At 43.3% G+C, this 21,998-nt stretch overlaps 1 protein-coding gene across 1 annotated transcript in view; it reads right to left on the bottom strand.

The window, feature by feature from the left end:
• COPG2 (COPI coat complex subunit gamma 2) overlaps positions 1-21,998 on the bottom strand; it is a 135,473-nt gene that overhangs the window by 92,714 nt on the left and 20,761 nt on the right. The window contains exons 6-9 of the mRNA XM_037165878.2: positions 8,798-8,873; positions 6,930-7,022; positions 6,012-6,098; positions 4,611-4,768 (exon numbers count right to left, since the gene is read on the bottom strand). Coding sequence (XP_037021773.1) covers positions 4,611-4,768; positions 6,012-6,098; positions 6,930-7,022; positions 8,798-8,873 — 414 coding nt within the window. The remainder of the gene's footprint in view (positions 1-4,610; positions 4,769-6,011; positions 6,099-6,929; positions 7,023-8,797; positions 8,874-21,998) is intronic.

Raw genomic sequence — 21,998 nt, 5'->3', positions numbered from 1 at the left:
AAACTTGTGAGATCACAGGCAGATGTTGTGGTAGGCCAACACAACGATGACAGCAATACAAAACCAACACAGGTGTTAGTATCTGCAAGTGAGGTGCTGCTACAAACACCTAAAGTTGTGGAAGTGCCTTGGAAATCAGGCAGTGGGCAAAGGCTGGAGGAATTTTGAGGAGCACGATAAAGGAAGCCTTAATTGCCTTGTCAAAAAGACTATGAGAAACCTGGTCTTTAAGGGCACAGCCAGTGAGGGCTCTCAGACTGCTTGTAGAAGTCTGCCATCAAGGATTCTGTGACGAGGGCTCAAAAGGGAGTGAGGGCCATCCATGTTCTTGTAAAGTGGAGCAGGTGGGTCCCTGTCAGAGTACTGGCAGAGTTTAGTGCCATTGTGTCCTGCAGTTAGGTAGAAAGCAGAACTTGTAAATGATGAACTTGGCTATTCACTTGAGGGAATTTCCAAGGAGTCTTGAAGGTATGGCCTGGTTTCATCTTGCTGCTTACAGTAAAATACGTGATGACAAATTCCACTAGTGGACAGCAGCTTCAGCTTCTGCCCACGAGTTCCAGGCTGCCTGTGCTCTTCTCTCCCTGACAGGCTGCCCTATAGACTGTAGACTTGCCTAGCAAGCCCCAAAACTGTGTATGTCAAGTCCCTGTAATAATCTCTGTATGTTTATCTCCTATGGGCTCTGCTCCTCTAGTGAATTCTGACCTTGAAGGTCTAGAATTCCTTCTTACGGTTTCCATTTTCTCTGCAGGCAGCTGTAACACAATGGTAAGCGTCTGTGTATGTAAACATACTGAAACACAGAAAAGGTACAGTAAAAACTTGGTATAAAAGGTTAAAAGGGTACAACTATATAATGTAGTCACCATGAATGGAGTTTGCAGGGCAGGAAGCTGCTCTGGGTGAGTGAGTGGTGAGTAAAAGTGAAGGTCTAGGACATTACTGTACATTTCTACAAACTTTATAAACACTGTACACTTAGGCTACACTGCATTTACTTAAATTTTTTTTCTTTCTTCAACGATAAATTTTAGCTCACTGAAACTTTCTTACTTTTTAAGTTTCTTTATAAACCTAATTTTTCAACTCTACTGTAGTAACACTTAGCTCAAAACACAAGCACATTGTACAGTTGTACAAAACAACTTCTTTCTTTATATCCTTATTCTGTAAGCTTTCTTCTGTTTCTATTTTTTAAACTTTTTCGTTAAAAACTAAGACACAAACACACACGTTAGCCTAGGCCTGAACAGGATCAGGACCACCCACGTTGCTGTCTTCCACCTGCACGCCTTGTCCCACGGGAAGGGCATCAGGGTCAGTGACATGCGTGGAACTGTCACCTCCTGTGACAGCGAAGCCTTCTAGGCCGCCTCAGGAAGGTCTGCCTGAGGCCCTTCTTCAGAGGTGTCACTCCCTTCAGAAGTACGTCCCTGGTGGTTTGCTCAGTTTCTTTCCGGCATCATATCACTGCCTGTAAGTAGATAATGCATCATGAACATTCTTCCTACTGATGAAAACCTTTTGTCATTGGGGTCCATGCTTTCAAACTTTTTGAGGAGCTTGAGGTGTACAAACACTTCTGCTAAACCTTTCACTGAGAATTTTCTTGAGGGGTTTTTTTCCCCGCAGTTTCCTCTTCTCTTGATTCTTCTTCAGCTGTGTGTTCCCGTTCCAACAATTCCTCATTAGTCAGCTCCTCAGGAACCACCTCTAGGAGCTCAACGTCACCTCGTCCACGCCCAAGTTAAAGATGTGTTCGACACCCACCACAACCTTGTTGGTTTTTGCAACTTCCTGCTCTCTGATGAACACCCTGAAGTCATTGACGAATCTCTTGAGTGTCTTCCTCCAGGTGCCATCCATAAATTCTTGATGTAGTCACAGATGTTGTAATACTTCCAGAACTGCATCAGTGTTTTCTCGGCTGCAGCAGGAGTCTGGGCAAAGGCCCTCCTCGGGCAGTAGGCCTTCAAAGCTGCTGTAACTCTTCGGTCCATTGGTTGGATCAAAGAGATGACGTTTACAGGGAGACACACCACTTTGATACTGAGATGAAGAGCACCAATATAAGGAGGCTCTCCAGGAGCGTTATCAAAAAGAAGCAAAATCTTGAAAGGGACATGTGCATTATTCTCCAAACTACACTTCTCCGTCTCACTGGCAGAGCAATCCAGGAGGGCGTCTTGAAAGAGGAGCTGGGTCACCCACGACCTGTCACTGCCCCTGCAGAGCATCGGCAGTGCATGCTTCCTGAGACCCTGCAAGGCCCTGGGGTTCTCACTGAGCCAGATCACAAAGGGCTTCAATCTGTAGCCTTGGCTACAAACAATGGGTATCCTATCCATTGCCTCGGTCTCCTTATAAATGCAAAGTCCTCTCAGGCATCTGTTTCCTGAACAGAGAGGTTTCATCTATATTGAATATTTGCTCTGTAAAATAATTTTCTTCCACAACCAGCTTATGTAGAGTTTCCAAAAATTCTTCAGTTGCCTTCGCATAGGCGCTCACAGATTCACCATGCCCTTTCACACTGTGGAATGAACTGTATGAACCACTCAGAGTTGGCAGCACACTCAACCTCACAGGTCTGGCCTCTTCTGTCAACATCACAGACTTTTGTTTTGGCCATGATTACCACGGTGCTGAGAGGAACGTGCTTCTATGTCTAGTCGTTACTCCAGGTCATTGGAACTTTCCCCATGTCTGACACGGACCCTTCAAGTTTTTGTCATTCTCATTGCCTCCGATAAAGCAGATCATTTCGCACCTTCCATCACTGTTCTTGTTTTTCCAGACCATTAGCGTGGGGTGGGGTGAGGTGGGGTAGGCCTGACTGGCTGAACGATCATCACTGACTTACCACCTCCATAGCCCTTAATCCCTTTCAATTTCATTTTCAGGTCAACCACTTAATGAGACCTCTTGCTGGCAACATTAGTGGTGAATTCTCTGTGCTTAGGGGCCACGATGAATGAAACAACATGATACTACATCCAGCACAAGACAATCAAGGGACCCAGTAAACATCAGATGTGTGAGGCTGCTGTCTGCGTAACACAACATACTGCTCACAGCAAATTTTGTTCTTTAAGACTATAAAGAGAACCTCTAAAAATAACAGCACCTACAGTGAATACATGACCCAGTAACACAGTTGTTTAGTATCATTATCAAGTGTTAGGTGTTGTACATAATTGTATGTGCCGTATTCTTTTACACGACTGGCAGTGCGGTAGGCTGGTTACACCAGCGTCACAACCATGTGAGTGACGTGTCCTGCCACTATGTTACGAGAGCTACAATGTAGGACAGCTACAGTGTCACTACACACTAAGAATTTTCAGCTCCGTCATAATCGCATGGGACTGCCATCGTTATCTACTGTCCATCACTGACCAAAACATCGTTATGTGGTATGAGATGATAGGCACTGTGAATGATATGAGGCAAAGACTCCAGAATTTATGATGCTCCTCTACCAGGCAGTTACGCTGGCTGGGTCCAATTCTAAGCTCCACCGCCTCCAAGGTGAGTTGCAGTCTATTTCCCCACTCAGTTCTTTTGGCTCACAGCTACAGTTTGCTGGGATTCCTGGAGCCTCCCCTTTTTGTGCACAGGTCAGGGAGGGACCAGCCAAGGTTTTGTAGTTTAAAACTGACTTTGAGGCTCGCTCCATTATAGCTCTCTCCTTTCCAGAATTTCCATCCTCAAATTGTGTTCTCACCCCTCTGGCCAGGAAATACTATGGCTTTCTATGATCCCACCTGGGTGTTGCTAGCTGACCTCAGGAGACTAGCCAGAAATGCCCAAATCTCACCCAGTGAAACTTCTGTCTTTCACGAGTTGACTTCACTCCAGTTTTTGCCTCCTTTTCACAACTCACCAGTACTGTCAAATAGTTATATGAGTTTTCTTGTTTGGGGGAGGTGTAGTTTTATACTAATAATATAATCATTATTTGCAGGAGGGCTTATATGACCCAGCTACTCCACCACTGTAGGAAGCTGAAGTGAATGTTTTTGAATATTCCATTTTATCTTCTCTGTTAACATTTACATTATATCTTTTAGGTTTTCCTAGTGGTTACTCAAAAGATCACAGTATTCATCCTTATATTATTGCAGTCTACCATCAAATGATATAATGCTATTTCATGAATAATGTAAGAACCTTACAAATGTGTAATTCTATTTTTCTCTCTCCTGCACTTTAATTTTAAATAATTTAAATAAATCATTAAATGCAGTACTTCAACAGTCTCTTTCATAAAAACAAAAAGGATAAACAAGATTCTTAATGTCACTTCCAGTTTTCACATTTAACTATTGTATACCTTAAGATTTACAAGTATGTTTTGTTTTATATCGGTTCGTCATTATATTATTAGCAATCATAATCTACTAAGAACATATACCAGAGCATACAGTAAAAATAAAAAATAAAAAGTTGTGTTACTTGGAGTCCCCCCTCCTTTTTTTTAATTTGGAAAACATGAAATCGATCTGCCAAGTCAGCACTGCCCAAAAAGTACTCGTCAAGGAAATAAATGCTGAGGTGCAGTAACCACAAAGGGAAAATGCCTGGGTTTGGGTAAAGACACTTACCCCTCCTCGCTTTCTTTCAGTAAACGACTGGCAATTCGGATCAGCATGCAGTAAGCAAACTGTGACTTGAGCCCAGACTTAGTGAACTTATTTAACATCTTAGAAACAGCAAGGCGATCGTTCTTTTTAAGGTGATACAGGACTCCCAATGCATGGTACTAAAGAAGAAGAAAAAGAATGGGACCAACAGAAAACTGAGTAAGAAGAGGACAAAATTTACATGAAAATAGAACTATATGGCAGTAGATTTTTTAAATGAAATTTCAGTAACTCATTTTTATCTATTGATTTAAGAGAGACATCTATTTGTTGTTCCATTTATTTATGCATTTAGTGGTTGATTCTCATGCGTGCCCTGGCCAGGGATCAAACCCACAACCCTGGTGTGTCGGGATGATGCCCAACTAAACTGCCTGGCCAGGGCCAGATTTTTAATAAGATATCCAGGTCAAAAGTATACAAAACAGAATAGCTTTTTTTACACTGAATCAAACACAGGCAAGACTGAAAGGACAGGCGTTTCTAATTCACCCCCAGAAGGTATAAATTCAGACTGCACAAGTATTAAGAGGGTGATATACTCCAAAGATACATCTAGCAAGTTCAGCATTGCCCCATACATCCTTAGTACAAAGGTTCTCAGGTTCAAGGCTTTACCAGTATTGCAGGTCTCTGAGTGGCTTTAAACCATCTGTAACCATGTTAGGAGTTAAAGGATTCGGCTCTTAAAGAAGGCTTCTGGGGTGTAAGTGTATTACCATGGTGCTTTGTATTTAAGCGCGATGATGGACTCAGGGGAGTGGGGATGTTTCCCAAGGGAGAGGTAACTACTGTGTTTCCTCGTGACTGAAGACGCTAACACCAACAGTTAATAAACATTGAAAGGGGATACACAAGTGCCCTCTCCAACATAAATGAGTACTTTACATGAAATTGCCAGTTAACAACTTAATCTTGTTCCTTTTAATCAGGAATAGCCTAATGAATATCCAAAGGAGATTTTTCCAACAAAATGGTTTAAAGTTTCACGAAGTAAAAATTACTCCTTACTGTTTTTATAATGTCTACTCTAATCAAGCCCTGAAAAGCTTGGAAGTGAACACCCTTCTTCACAAATTATTTTTCAAACAAATTCGAGAAGGATCTCTGGAATGGGCATCTCAAACTACCAATGAGGGTAAGAAGCTTTCTCCAATTGTGTTCTAGTCTCTACTAACACTAGTGGGACCTATGACAGTATCACAATTAGTGAGATACCCACTTGAGAATATGCACTAATGGGCTGCTTAATACCAGCCTTTAGTGAATACTCATTTGGGGAATCAATAAATTGCCCCTGTGATGTAAGGGCTAAAGAAAGCCGACCTCGAAACATAAGCTAAAATGATTCAATGACCGTACCTGGACCATAATATTATCACTTGAAGCAGCTTCTTGGGCTTCATTGACCCAGCGCTTGACCACATCGTAGCTTATCTTCATCATATGCTAAACACAGAAAAAAATAAGGATAGATAATACTTCGTCAGGAAGTTTAGAAACATGAGTTAACTTCCTTTCCAAAAGACATGTCCAAAAATAAAAAGAAACAACTTAGTAGCTTTTTAATCTATCTCAAGTCTCTATGCCTGAGGCAATAATGAACCAGAAACACTCTCCAAGACCCCTTTGCAAAGGTGAATACCTTATTACATGTTTATGGACCGGGAGAGATGTGTACAAGAAGTAATGAGAAAGGACAGGAAGGGATAATTAATGAAATGGGACTTAAATAATGTTAACAATAAAGGTCTTACTTCCAGGAAACTCTTATGAGCCAAAATGATCAAGGCCATTTACATATTAGTAATCGATTTTAATTCAATACAGTGTGATAGATTTCAAATAAATTTTGTTTTGATAAAAGAGAGAGGTGTTACTAAAACAGAGGCTACTTCCTGGGAGGAGATGCAGAGGCAGGAGAGGGGACTCTGGACTGAGGGACACTGTGGTACAGGCAGCAAGGAAAGCAGAGGACAATGAGGCAAGAGGTAAAAACGCAGGTCACAACTAATGTAAGATTTTAAAAAAAGACAGACCCTCAGTTTCTTCCCTGTCTTCCCCTCGCCCTCCCGTCTTTATTATGTGTACAGCGTAACCTTCTGATTGCCAAAACCTTTGAAGCATGTGAAAATGTCATGTTTTTAACTGCCCATTTTAATTGCCCAATGCTGCCCTGGCAGATGGAACGCTCTTGGATAAAGTAGTAGAGATGTCCACACAGTACTCAGATATTTCGTTTGTGAGAGAATCAGCACAGCCCCGTCCTCGTTTGCTTACTAAGGCAGACACCAACGCCGAGCTGGACACACTGGAGACTCGGTCCACAATGGCCTGCTTCATGTATCTTTCAATGGCCTGCAGCATTGTTCCCTAGTAACATTTGTAAAGAAAAAGCTGAAGCAGAACATGTTCACGTTACATTACCACTTCCAAATAACTTACAAATACCAGTCATACGTATTAGTTTCTATGTAAATATTTAGAATTCATTAAAAAGGATCAGCATATAACAGAGTAATCATATCCCATCGGGCAGAATCCAGACAACCTGAGAGGAAGGTTCAAGGAGGAACATTTATCCCTAAGGAAGACAACTGTTCAATGAAGAAATAAACCATTTCAAGGTGGAGAGCTCCCATTTAAGGAAATACATAAGTAGGGTTTGACCTACCAGGGATGCTGTAAAAAGAAATTCCTAAACAAGGAGGAAAGCTGCTTTTGAAATCCTGAAGATACCTCTACTCAAAGGGGATCTATTTTATATGGATCCCAGAGAGTCTCATAAGTCAAATGTAATCTGATTATTTTAGATACATAATTAAATGTTTGACATACCACTATAGTGAGCTCTTAATGTGAAATCCTCTGAGAATAAAGTTCTTTTTAATTTAACTGGAAGAAAGTTTAGCACTAGAAAGGTGGTGGCCATAAAGATATATAAACTGCAACCAATATTTGGAAAGAGTCTTGTTGTTTAGCACTGGCACTGTCAGGTCTTATGCCACTGATTTAATGCTAAAAACAAAAATAACCACAATAAAACAGCTGAGCAGCAAAAAACATTAAAGCATTTCTCTTACTCCTTCTAGAATCCAGATCTACTATTTAATCCTGCTCAACTTTTAAAACTTGAGGGGACTGCAAACGTACACAAAAAACATACCCCAGCATGAGTACAGCTGACATATTATTTAACTTGTTTGGCAATGCCCAGCGTGCCTTTCATTTTAACCATTCCCACTCACAGTCCCAAGAAAGGGGCAGCCCACCACACTGTACCATCGTGCGTCTCCCAGTGCAACAGAGTCAGTTCGACACCTGACACGGACCCACGGGGCTGGCTGATGGCCTGCCAGGTTCTCTCTCCGCACTATTTGAATAAGGAGTAAATGACGGGTCTTGTCGTAAATATCTGAGAAGTCTTGCTTCTGGCTCAGTTTCTTAGAGCTGCCTTCTTTCTTGCTCTGGCACCCGGTTCTAAGTTTTACCAAATTCTGAGAGCTCTATGTTCCATAAGAAAGTTTCTTTTTAGAGCTAAATTCAAATGGGTTTTTGTTTCCTACCAGCAGTGTGTCCTGACTATGACCAAAGTCTACGAGGCAAGCAGAGAGACAAATGGGCTGCTCTAAGTCGAAGGAAAAGCCAGTCTGAAAGAAAAGCTGGGAGCACATACGGCTTTCTGTGGCCACGTTTCTTTCACACGGACCTTCCTACAAGAGACAGCACGTGCCCTTCCAGACCACACAATAATGCAATTATAAACTCACAATTACAGACTCACAATAAAGCAATCTCATTAATTTGGGGGTTTTCCAGTGTATGTGAAAGTTATGTTTAAGTGGGCAAGAACAGCATTATGTCTACAAAACATACATACCTTTATTTAAAAATATTTTATTGCTAAAACATGCTAACCATGATCTGAGGCTTCAGCAAGCTGTCATCATCTTCTTGCTCGTGGAGAGTCTTACCTTCAATTTGTAAAAACCCAGCATCTGTGAAGCGCAGTAAAGCAAAGCACAACAGAACTAGGCCAGCCTCTACTGGAGATCCAACGTCATGCTGGGGAACCCTACTCAGTTCACACAGCCTCCCACAGAGAAACCGGTACCCTCCTTGACACCTCCGTACGACAGACAACTTACGTCAGTGATTCTGCAGAGAGCCCTGATGGCTGGGCCTCGGTACACGTCTTCCTTTCCTGTCATGTCCTTGGTCAGACTAAGAAAGATCAAATTAGTTACAGTGAGATCAAATAGTCGAGTCCTCTCTCTCTTGTACAGTTCAGCCCTGGTTCCACTTCCCCCTTAAATTATCTCAACACAGCTATTGATTCAACAAATACTTATTGTCTTCTTTGGATAAATATTAAAATCATTGGGTACACTTCTAAATCTTAAAAATACAGCAGTGAGCAAGACAAAGTCTTTGCCTTCATGGAGCTTATGTTCTAGTGATGAGAGAGGTGATAATCCCATGAATCATATCTTGGATACTGACAATTGGCATAAAAAAAAGAGATGATGATACACAGAGCCCCAGGCCAAACTCTCCCCAAACCCTAACAACCCATCAGACAAGACATAACTCTTTAAAAGGAACTGACTGAAATTATGGCCTCCCAATGAGGTGTCTCTCACAGCCATGGCTTTCTAAAATGACAGCTGTTGATGACTTTAGACCACAGGCAGCAAACACAAGGCCCTCAGGCCAAATCCAGCCTTGCACCTTGTTTTTTCCAGCCTGGTACCTTGTTTCTACCCAGTGGCAGCACTGAGCTCTCACTATTAAGGAGTAGTTACATTCATGCAGTCCTAACATTACATCCGGCCCTTTGAAGGCAACCATGAGGCTGATGTGGCCCCCTGAAAATGAGTTTGACACCCCTGCTTTAGACCTTTCTGCTGAGTTTCAAAAACAGGCAGAGGGGCATGAGCTACTACATTCCATGTCCAAACTTTAAAGACGTGTTTAGCCTTCACATGATTTGCCCTCTGACCCTCCATCCCCTTGTCCTTGCACACTGACAACCAGTTGGTCCTACGTGAGTGACTGCCCCACCTGCCTGCTCCCTTGCTCTGCACCCCTCCCATCACCAAACTCACTCCGTCAGGACACCAAAAGGAACAAGCTGTGAATAACTGTCAGGCCTTCTGCTTCTTTCTTTCTTTAGTTATAAAAGTGTTTCATTCGTGTAACAGGCACACTTTCAAAACATTCAGAAAGGTATAAAACATCAGGCCTAAGCCTCCCCTCACCCCCCTAGCCTGCAGCACCACTCAAGAGAGAAGCACGTGAACAGCTGCTTGTGTTTTTTTCAAGAAAGTTTAAAAAGTACATGGAAAACCAGAGACTTAATGTGTGCCAGTGGGCTGCCACTTTTCTGGAACCTTCCTTTTTCACTTAATAACTTGAGACTCTTTGCATACTGGCAGGTTTTTAAAACATTTTAGACATCTCTGTATTTTAAAATATCCAAATGTATCTATGGGTGACGGTCTCACACCCTGGCCGCAGGTCCCATCTGCAACCTGCTGCCTCGGCAAGCCCATCCCCGTACTCTGTCTGCTCCTAGAAGCAGACCGCGATGGAACCGCTGGATCTCCCAGTCAACAGCCCACGGTCACGCTGCTTTCGCCATGAAATGAGTGGCAACGTCATAGAGAATAAATACCATAGCACTAAATTAAGAATAACTGTTTGTACCACAGCCTGGACTACTGCAAACCCTGATTCATGCTCCATTTTAGGGTGGCTTTCCCATGAATTTTTTTAAAAATTATATAGTCAAATTTATCAATCTTTTCTTTCATCACCTCTGGAATTTTAGTCATAATTAATTAAACTTTTTCTTATATAACATTAAAAAGGAATACACTCATGTTTTCTCCTAGTACTGCATGGCTTTACTTTTTAATTTATATTCCTTACCCATTTAGAGCTTATTCATGTGTATGATGTGAAGCAGGGATCTAATTTTATCTCTTCCAAGGGGCTGCTTAGTTGTCCCAGCGCCGTGCACTAGAAAGCACATGTTTACCCCAGTGATTAGAGAGAGATGCCTCCTTTGCCATACACTGAACCTCCATGTGTATTTGGGTCTAATTCTGTACTTTCCATTTGCATCAGAGAATTCTGAAAGATGCAGATCACGGCGCAGAGGTGACACATTACAAAGTCACGGCACATTCTGTTCCACTGGTCTGCCTGTCTGTCCATGGGTGAGTGCCCTATACTGTTCTAACCTCACGGGCCTTAGCTTTTACAGACTGGGAGGGCAGGTCCTCCCTCACGGTCTTCCTTTCCTAGCACTTCTTACATGCTTGTTTTTCCACATGACCTTTAGTATCATATTTTCTAACTCCATAGTGGAGTCCATTAGGTTTTTCTAAAAATCAGGATCGTACTGAATTTATACATTCTTTTAGGAGGATTAAAATCTTTAAAATGCTGATTGGACCTGTTCGACAACAGTGGATATCTTTGAGTCTCTTGGGGCTTAAAGATTTTACTTTATATATAAGTTTTGTGCATTTACTGTTAAAATTACTCCCAAGTGTTTATTTAGTCTTATGTGTCATTGGAATGGGGTTTTTTTGCGCTGTATGTTTAGATGAAGGCTGCTGTTCGTTTTGTCTCCTGTGGGGAAACAGCCGTGTCACTGGGGTGCCTAAAGAAGAGGAGAAAGGGACTGGTTCCATAAATAAGTTTTTGAAGAAATAATGGTTGAAAGATATAACTATGGCTTCAAGCAGCTTAGTGAAACCTATACAAGACAAACTCAAAAGATTCCATACCCGGATGCATGACAAAACTGTTAAAAACAAAAATAAAGGAAAATTCTTGAAAGCAGTTTGAGAAAAATAACACATCCCATATAGGGGAACTTCAGTTGAAAAGACTGGATTTCTCACCAGAAAACACAGATGTCAGAAGACAATGAATGGAATGCCATCATTAAAACGCTAAAACAACAGAAACTGACAACCCAGAACTCCCTATCCACTAAAAATATCTCCCACGAGTAAAACTGAAGACTTCCTCAGATGACGGTAAACTAAGAATATTTATCACCATTAAATATCAAATGAAATATGTCTAAGGAAGAATTAAGTCAAGTGTTTCGGGCCAAAGGGAAATGATTCTAGGATGATCCCTAGGACGACCAACACAACATTTTTATATGACTGAAAGCAGACAGACCTGCCAGTCTCCAGCAAAAAGAGGAGGCTAATTTACTTTTTTCTCTTTGTTCTCAGTTCGGATTATTTCACTGAATTATCTTCCAGCTCACTGACCCTTTCCTCAGACAAAGCCATTCTGCTGTTGAGGCTATCCAATGAATTTTTACCATATTTTGCATATTGTACTCTGCCATTTCTAAAAATTTCATTTGGTTCTTTTTTTTTTTTTTTTAACACATAGCTCTTCACTAAAAATTTCTTTTATTTCAAAAGTGTTCACCTTTATGGAGCAGGGCTGCATTAGCTGCTTTAAAGTCTTTACCCCAAAACATAGGTAATGGCGGGGCTGGCATCTATTAATGATCCCTTCCCTTGAGAACGGATCGGACTCTCCTGGCTGACTTAGCACTGGACTGTATCCCGACATCTTTAACACTGTCATGAGGCTCTGGGTCCTGTTAGAAGCCTCTGAGGAATGTTGACTGCTTCAGCAAGCGTTCCGCCCTTCTTGCTTCAGACCACAAGTTCTGACTGGCCTTCTGTGCATGTCACTGCTCCCACGCTGCTTCTCCAGGTCCCCTTTCCCCAATTCTTCTGATCTGAAACACGGGACTCACTCAGTTTGAGCTCTTTGTGCAATCACACAATCCTGTGTGAGTGGGTCCTCAAGACGTAAAAGGAGACAAAAAGACAATGTGGGCTCCCCCCACAGCGTTCACAGAGAGGGGCCCCTTTTCACGGGGATGGGTTTCACCAGGAGTTTTAGGTGTCTGCAACACTAGTCCCACCACGGTAAAGCTGTTTCACAACTGAGGCTGGCCTCAGGGCAGGACTGGAAGTAAACAAAACGAGTAAAACACACCGGGATTCTCCCCATGCTCTCCAGCTCACAGGGCCCTTCTATTTAACCTGGTGCTCCAGCCACAGAGACGGGCTTCTTCTGAGTCTTTGTTTGGCCTGCCCTTGGGTCAGACCCGTGAAATGCACTGTTACCACATCGGTGAACACCATTAACTACCATTTTCTCTTCCCATTTCACCTGCTATTATTACTGTGTTCGCTTTTCAGAGGCCCTAGGTAGCTGCTTTTTCACTTGTTTTTGGAGGATTTATTGTGGTCACTGGGAAAGTTAGCCTGCAGTGGCTTTACTCAATCTTGGCTAAAATTAAGAAATCCTGGGCTTTCCCTCTTATGCATTGTTACTTCATTAGGCCTTGGAGGAGGAGTTTTAAGTCTTGGCATCCCATTCATCATCATTCCTCAAAAGTCTTCCACAATTTCATTTTAAAACAGAACAGTTATTAATACAAATAAATCAGGGCAGTCTCCTTGTCAGCTGGGAAGGAGAGGGGAGGGCAGAAGGACACAGGAAGGTTCTCAACGCCCAGGGAAAAGCCCACTGTGGTGGTTAACTTCATGTCTTGTCTTGAGGGGGCTCAGGGATGCCCAGAAAGCTAGTAAAACAATTCTGGGGTGTGTTCCTACGGGTGTTTCCAGAAGAGGCTGGCATTTGAATCAGACCGAGTAAAGAAGACTGTCCTCGCCGATGCCAGTGGGCATCCTCCAATCCACTGAGGGTCTGAACAGAATGAAAAGAGGAGAGAATCTGCTTCCTGTCTAAGCTGGGACACCATATTCTCCTGCCCTCACACATCTGCATTCCTGGTTCTCAGGCCTTCAGGTGAGAACAGGAACTACCCCACTGGCTTTCCTGGGCCTCCCACTGGCAGAGAGCAGAGTGTGGGACTTAGCCTCCATAATTATGTGAGCCAATGCTTCCCAATCAATCAATCATCAATCAATCTCTCTCTCGCCCCCGCTCTCCCTATCCCTATCTCCATATAGCCATATATATATATATATAATCTCCATATATGTGTTGGCAATGAGACTGGTACCGGGTGTCATGCTTCAGCACAGCAACCTTGGTACCTGCGTTCTGGCTAAGGAAGAATTCAGAGCCAAGACTCAAACCATAAGAGGAAGTTTATTTAGAAAGTCACAGGGGTAGAAGAAATGAGTGGTAGAAGAATGGGCTTAGGAAGCAAGTTACAGAGGCAAAAGCAGCAGCCCTTGGAGCTCAGGAGAAAGAAGGGTAGCAGTGAAGTGCGTGGTGGGGGAAGAGCAGGGATACTGAAAAGGCTCCGGCTGGGTCCCCCATCCTTAGGGCTTTTACGGGTGGGAGTTTTGGGGGAGGTCCCAGGGGAGGATATGAACAGAATATTCATCAGCTTCCCAGCTGTGCCCTTCCAGGGTCATGGTCTCCGCTGATTGGTTGGCACCAGGGCAAGGGGTCATTAGTCACTGCAGCTTGTCCCAAAAGAAGCCATGGTGTTCCTTGTCTGGTTTTGCTGCTTTTCTGGGCCTGTGGCTGAAACACAACTGAGCCCAGATGTATTTGATATGGGTCAGAACCTCACTGTCCTGGGGGCTTAATGCTTAAGGGCTATTCTTCATCCCCCTTGTTCATTCCCCCTCTGAGGGTCATGTTGCATGACTAGCAACATGCCAGGGAGGACAAGTATGGGGAGGGTCTGAACTACACGTCCAGCAATATGAAAGGTCAGAGGGTCTAAATTGAATGACCAGAGACATTCTAGGGATGGAAAGATAACCCTGCAGGTCCTTGTTTTTCCAGTTTTGCCCCTTGGTAGGCACACAGGATTTTCAATCCGTGACCTTCTGTACCTGGCCCATGGTCCCCACTCTGCTCATGTCTGACTGCCTACCACATATCTATAGATTTATATATCTATGGCTACATGGAAAGATTTATAGATATGTATGTACCTATATCCTATTAGTTCTGCTCTGTGCAGAAAGATGACTAATACACCCACATTTCTCTCCTTCTTCCGATGTGTGACTGCTTTCTTCAGACATAGGGGGGAGAGAAACAATTTTTGTTTCTAGCCCCTTGACTGAAGAGAAAAAGTGGATTATCCTTTTCCTACTTCGTGCCACAAACTTTTAATGAATGTCTAAACCACACAGGGACACACTCCAGCGACTGATGACACAAAGTTCCATGAGACAAGGTCCCTGTTCTCAAGGAGCTAACAGTAGAGAAGGCAGAGAAACACAAACCAACCATTCCCACACAATCGATGCATTGCCTACCAGAACAGAAGTTAAAAACACAAGTGCTGTAAGAGCCACAGGGGAGACAATGACTGATCTGTCGAGAACAGGGAAGCCTGAGTGTACAGTGATGTTTTAAGCTATTGAAGAAGGAAACAGGGTAAAACTGCAGGCACAGGGAGATGCGTGTACGCAGAAACAGGGTATCAAATAGAAGGATGAGTATGGGAAATGGCCACAGCACTGAAATGAAGCCCGGGGAACGCCAATGTCTAGGTGGCCGGCAGAAAATAAGCAGTGACTTCAGAAAAGGGAGCACTCAGAGATGGGAGGGAATGTAGGACCACCCTTCTGAAAGCCAAGGGTGGCAGGACTTCAGGGAGCATCTAACCACATGAAAACAGAGGCCGAGTAAAATGTGGACTGAAAATTGGCTTTTGGATTTTGCAATTAAGAGGTTACCAGAGATGTGTGGGAGAGAAGTGCCACTACAGCAGTGGCTAAATCAAATCACAGTAGTTATCTCATTTCCTTTATTGCTCTAAGCCAAGTCCTGGCAGTGACCGCTCAGAAGTGATACTGAGACAGCAGCGCCACTCAAGCAGAAAAGCTGTTTCGGGCTGGAATCTCTCTCACCAAGGAAGTGGATGAATGTAGCTTCTTAGTCCCTCCAGGAACCTCCAAGTATTGTCTTCCCCCTACCCAAATCCTTACATTATCCCCACAACTGACTTCAAACTGCCAGCCAGATAACAGTTTCTATGACCTCTTTATTTCTTCCTAAATCACAGTCTGTGAACTGTCCCTGTGATTTTCTGAGGCCAGGGATGTTGCTTATCACATACTGATGGCCAACCCCACCACACCGCCACTGCTACCTCTGACTCGAGGGACAGATCACGCTCAGGACTCATTCTAGATTCAAAACAATTCTCAGATGCATACGTTCTCACCGGGCTGTCTCATCAGACCGGGGTAACAGCACTATGATCAAACTGTCCATGTACTTGACCGTCCTTAACTGACTAAAATATCTTCACGTTTGGGGTTTTTTAAAAAACTGAGTTGTACCTTATGAACAGCTTAAGTGTTCAGTTAGAGGACTTTTAGCAACTGTGATCACCCATGTAACCTCCACTCAAAATAAAATACTGAAGGTTTCCATCGTCCTGAAGTCCTCTCATGCCTACTCCCAGGCAATGCCCCCAACCCAGCAGACTTCTGGTTTCTATCACCACAGCGGAGTTGTGGCTGGTCTTAAAATTGCATAAAGAGAATCACCTGTTTCCTTCTGTGCCAACGTAACGATTTAGAAATGCATTCCTCTTGTTGCCTGAAACAGCAGTTTTTCCTTTTTATTGCTGAGGAGTGGTCTATGGTATTAACATACCACAATCTGTTTATCCATTCACCTGTAGATGAACTTCTGGGCTGTTTTCGGTTTAGGGCTATAACAAAGCTGCTATGAAAAATCCCTGTAATCCTTTTTGTGGCCATATATTTTTATTTTTCTTGGGTAGATATCTAGCAGTGGAATTACTTACTGGTCACAGAGCAACTGTATGTTTAACTCAAAGAAAACGACAAGTATTTCTAAGGCGAATGTACTATTCTACTACGCACGGAAAAGGGGTTCTGTGGAAAGTAACCTTAAGGGGTGATCAGGTCATAAATTCCTAACTGGGCAGGTCATGGTGGGCAGCCACACCCCAGGCATGTAACTTTTTAATGAAAGGTTTACCTTTGCTTTCAGCGAGCCCTGGCCCTTCTTCTGTGCATCTAGGTTAACACACCTTTGATAGAAGCCTAACCACCCTCAAGGGAGCACATAATCTTGTTAACTATCCCATAATCCAATCCCCACCTGCTCTCTCCAGCCTTCACATAATCAGGCCGAACACATAAAGGAAACTGCAAGACTATGATTCTCCAGGGCAGTGATTTTCGACCACTGTGCCACTGGAGACACTCTGGTGTGCCGCTAGAACTTTTAAAACCTCCAACACCTGACCATTTAGTAAAGGGGGCTGAATTCTTTTCCCTTAGATTGTCAAGAAATGACAACAGCCACACAATAACTGTCTGGTGTGAATGAATCAAAATTTTACCTATATTTTTGTCATGCAAAAAACCCCACATATTTTTTGGTATGTTGCTGGTTTAGGCATGTATGGGTGCCGTGAGGTGAAAACGGCCGACTGCCGCTGCTCCAGAGGGTCTGAGACCGTGCTCCCCTGCACCTGCCGGCTGCTTGGCTCAAACTGCCAGAAACTCCACAGGGTTGAACATTACACCCCCCCCCCCCTACAATGCACACAGGTTTCAACTGTTCCGTATGCGGGATAGTGAAGCAGGCTTTTTGGTTTGGGTATAGCCAGGCTTCGTCATTTTCACCATTCCAGTGAGTATGGAATAGTATCTCGGTGAGGTTTTAATCCACATTTCCCTGATAACTAATCACGATAAGTACACTTCCACGTGCTCACTGGCCACCCCTATAGATTCGGTTAGGAAGTGCCTGCCTTCACGTTTTCTAAGAATCTCCTCATTTCTTACTGAGCTAACACAATTATCTATGTAGGCAGAACGGTTACCTGCTATATTAGTTTTTTCAGCCTCCTCTAGTAAGTGACCACAATTAATGTCTTAAAACACAAAAATGAGTTATTTTTTAGTTCTTTGGGTTAGAAGTCCAACAGAGGCCTCGGGGGCTAAAATAAACCCATCGTGCCAGCAGGTCTACATCCCTCTCACAGGCAAAACTGGCCCCCACGTATTCATCCCATCCTTCCCCAGAACCCCCCAAATCTCACATATTACCATCAGTGCAAAGCGCCCAAGAACTCGTCTAAATTTCACTCCAAAGTCCTAATAGTGTCATCAAAATCAACCAAATGAGGTGTGGGTGAGGCTCTGGGTTTCATTCATCGATCCTGAATCCCTGCAAAACCCCTCTGCACCTGTGGACCTGGGCCAGGAGAAGTCCTCGACTCCCAAAATGCGAGGGTGGGACTGCCACAGGGCAACAGCTATGATCATTTCTGTTCAAAAAACAGAAATGGAAGGAAGGGGAGAGTGACTGGTCCCACGCAAACCTGACATCCAGGCAGGCAAACTGGAAAAGGGTTCAAGTCCTGAGGAAAATTCTCTATGGTTCTCAGCTCCACCCTCTGGGCCTGCACCTCTGCTCCCCAAGCCACCTTCCTGTGGGTCAAGGGCAGCTTGTTTCCTGCCTGCGGAGTTCGGGCTGTGACAGCCTTCCTTCCCCTCACCCTCTCTGTCCCTCTCGGCCCAAACTGGCAGTGCTGCTGCTGCTACAGGATTCTCAAGAGCCCGCGGGACCACCGTGCGTGCACAGGAATTCAGCCCACGAGACACGAGGCTCCTCCAGAGATCTCGCCTAGATAATCCGGCCTCTATTTTTGGCTTCTGCTTAGAAACTGAGGGAATCTATGAGTCACAACCTTGATCTCTTCAGAGTGTTTTGTATGAGCGAATACTCTGACCTTTGAATCTTTCTAAGGTTTTAGCAAAATGCTGCGGAGTAACTCCTTTGACTTTTTCTCCAGAGCTCGGTTTCTAACCTGATCTCTTGTTTTTAGCATTTTTTGCCATTTTAGTAGGCTGAAAATTTCCAAAATCAAGAATTTCTGGCCCCTTTCCTCGCCTCTTTTTATTTTTAATTTTTAAGGTACGACTGACATACAACACTGTATTAGTTTCAGGTGTACGACATGACTGGATTTTTGTAAAGAACTCCTGGTTCTTGTTTAACAGGTCTCTCTTCGATTTGTTTCTGTACTCTCCAATTCTACTCTAAGTCACTAAAAGAAACCAGGTCACACCTCAACACTCTGTTTGGAAATCTCAGTTAAATACCCAAATTCGTTGCCACGTAACTGCAGGACACAATTCCACTAAGCTTCCTGTCCCTGTATAACAAGAGCCCCGTCTCCTCCAGCTTCTAGCACCCTCCTCACTTACTGCGGAGCTCTCACTGCAGGGCCTGTGAGGCCCATATTTACACTGACAGTCTGTTCACACGGACTTGCGTATTCTCTGGGGTGATAAACGTTTTCTTCCTTCTGCTCCTCACTTCTTTCTCAGTCTAGCAGAGTCATTAACATCCATATTTCTACTAACGGCCTGTTCAAGTTAAGACAGGTTTTTCCTATGATGCTCCTCGAAATTCTTCCAGCAGCTCGCTGCTCACTGCCCAATTCCAAAGCAACTCCCACATTTTAGATATTTGTTACAGCAGCATCCCAGTTCCAGGTCTGAACATCTCTATGAGGTTTTCCCCTCTAGCTTTGAGATATAATTGACACAGGACATTGTGTAAGTGTAAGGCATATAACATATTGATACACTTCTTGATACACTTCTATGCTGCAAATACACTTCTATTAGTTTTTCTATTGCTGCTGTAACAAGTTACCAGAAACTTAAAGGCTCAAGACCACATTCATTTCTTTATCTTACAGTTCTGTGTGTTCCAAGTCCAGCACAGGTCTTGTTGGCTTATCAAGGAGTCGGCAGGGCTACACTCCTTTCGGGAGGCTTCAGGGGTGAATCCATTTTCTTGCCTTTTCCACCCAAAACAAAAGTCCTCAGCTCCAAGCCCCCTTGCCCATCTCCAAATCCAGAGGTACCGCAACACTGACCCAGCTCCCCTCACCATCTCTCTTCACGGACCCTCTCCCCCGCCTCCCTCTTCCACTTTTCCTTATATTGTCCTTATATTGGGCCCACCTGGCTAATCCAGGCCACTCCCCCATCTGCTGATCAGCAACTTTATTTCCCTTTTGTTGTGTAATGGAACCCACGCACAGGTCTTAGGAATCAAGGCAGGGATATCTGGGAGGCGGATTATTCTGCCTACTACATTTACTAATTACTTAAAATGAACTAGAGACCAACCATGATTCTAGGCAGCCAAAAAAGACCCAGGGAAGTATTCACAGCTAAATAAACAAATAACCCCCATCCATGGTTGACTTGTCTATTTTTAATTTTTCCAGTATTTAGTGAAGCTAGCAATCTAAGTGAAGACTTTCTGTTTCTTTCTTGCAGCAGACACTGTTCACTGGCTAATCCAATGCCTATTTTCAACCCCTTCCTCCTTGCCTGCCCCTAATACTTGGACTATAAAAGCTAAATACTCACCTTCCTTGACTCCTAAGGATAGTCATACAAAACAGCTGTGCCAAATGACATCTAAAAATTGCCTTGGGAGAAGCCACTGCATACGTGATAAAAGAGGCAGGTGGTGCTGCCCTCCCCGGCCCCTCCCCGGTACCCCTCCCACTAACAGTAATTCAGGCCTCCGTTTTGCAACCACGGGAGAACATCCACACGAATTCAAGAGACACCAGCCCAACCACGGTCAAACTCCTGAACCGACATGAGCTCCTCCGTGTCTACTTTGCTTCAGTGACTACTCCCATCTGCCTTTCTGTTATTTTCTGCTGAAAGCTTTGTTAATAGACACTGCATCAGCACACAAGCAGCCCCTCCAAAATGTATTGTTTTACAAAAACCATATTCACTCAGATGAGTAATAATTAAGAAGGCAATTATTTTTTAAATAACATTTGTCCTATATTTTAGAACTCTATATACTCATTCTAGGACATTTAAAAATTATCAAAAGTTTAAAGAAAACAAAAACTACAACTCCCAAATATCCAGAAATCACCTCCTGGTAACACCAATGTATTCCCACCCAACTGTTTTTATGTACATACATAAAACACTTTAAAGTGAGACGATACTGAACGTACAGACTTGGGTCCAACTCCTGCTCAGCACTTTATTGAGGACTTACTTCCCCACATCGTTAAAGATGTTTCAAAATTATTTTCAACAAATAGAAAATCAGATTATGAAATATGATTAATGAAGTAATTTTTAACAATGGCAGACATTTAACCCGCGCCATCCTTTTTGCCGTGGTAAACGAAGCTGCAGTGAACGGCGCCGCGAACAAGTCCCCCCTGTGCTCTCGGGCCAGTTCCAGGGCACTGCCGCCCAGGTGCAGTGTCACTGGGGTGAAGGGATGTAACCTTTCAAACACTCGGCTGAAGCTGCCAAACTGCTTTCTAGAAAAACTGAATCAATTTATCATCCTACCTTCTTTCTATATGCAGAACATCTGTCTCCCTCCCATGTACCGACTGCCTTTTGTCTTTTTTGCCAATTTGATGGGTAAAAAATGTAACTCATTCTCAAGTTAATTGATATTTTCTGGTTACTAGTGGAAATGACTATTTAAAAATATATAGATCCCTTGGTTATTTTATGAATTATCACTTGGAATTTTTTGAAGTATGAGTGCATTCTATTATTTATATTTTATATTCATATTTTATGTCCGTGTATCACTTACTCTTTAGTTTTGTTGATATATTTTTTATAAACATTTAAAATGCAATCATATTTATTAGCATTATCCTTTGCGACTTCTTTCTTTGCATTACCTGACAGGGATGGTTTTTACACAATGACACCATATTTCAGAAAAGAATGCTTTCTTTAAGCGAATATACTCTTTTAAATTCCTACTGGCTTTCTTATAGTCAGGTAAAATTAGTATCAAGAGAATAACAAATATTCCACTTTTGGGGACGGCTTTGTGTGGTATGGAGACTGTAGCCCCGGGCGAGCAAGGCCTTGAAAGAGGCCTGGAGTCTCCGAGGCAGGAAAGCTGGAGGCAGGCAGGACCGGATACTAGCACCGGGGTTCCACGGGAGAGCAGGCCTAAAGAATGCATTACACCCCTTGAGGCTTCCTCTGCTTTGTAGCCCCCTTGAGGCAAATCAGACATTTAAAGTCCAAAAGTAGCGAACTCCTTATCTCATGAAGCACACCTTAACTACCACCTGGCGTCAGCATGTCTAACAGACCCTGACCTGAGGCAAATCTCTGGGTCCCTTCAATTGTTACCTACAGATAATCTCCAGTTTCTATAACTATAGCCTTTGGGCATTGATTGAGGAGCGTTGCATGCATACTGAATACCCTTGCAGATACCAATCCCAATAAAAGCTGCTTCAGCAAAGGGCCCTGGGCATTCTCCACT

The sequence above is a fragment of the Artibeus jamaicensis genome, unplaced genomic scaffold (genome assembly GCF_021234435.1).
Source record: "Artibeus jamaicensis isolate MK-2021 breed Jamaican fruit bat unplaced genomic scaffold, CSHL_Jam_final scaffold_3307, whole genome shotgun sequence".
NCBI lineage: Eukaryota > Metazoa > Chordata > Mammalia > Chiroptera > Phyllostomidae > Artibeus > Artibeus jamaicensis.
Note: the sequence above shows the minus strand (reverse complement) of the source record. Positions and strands in the feature narration are given on the sequence as shown.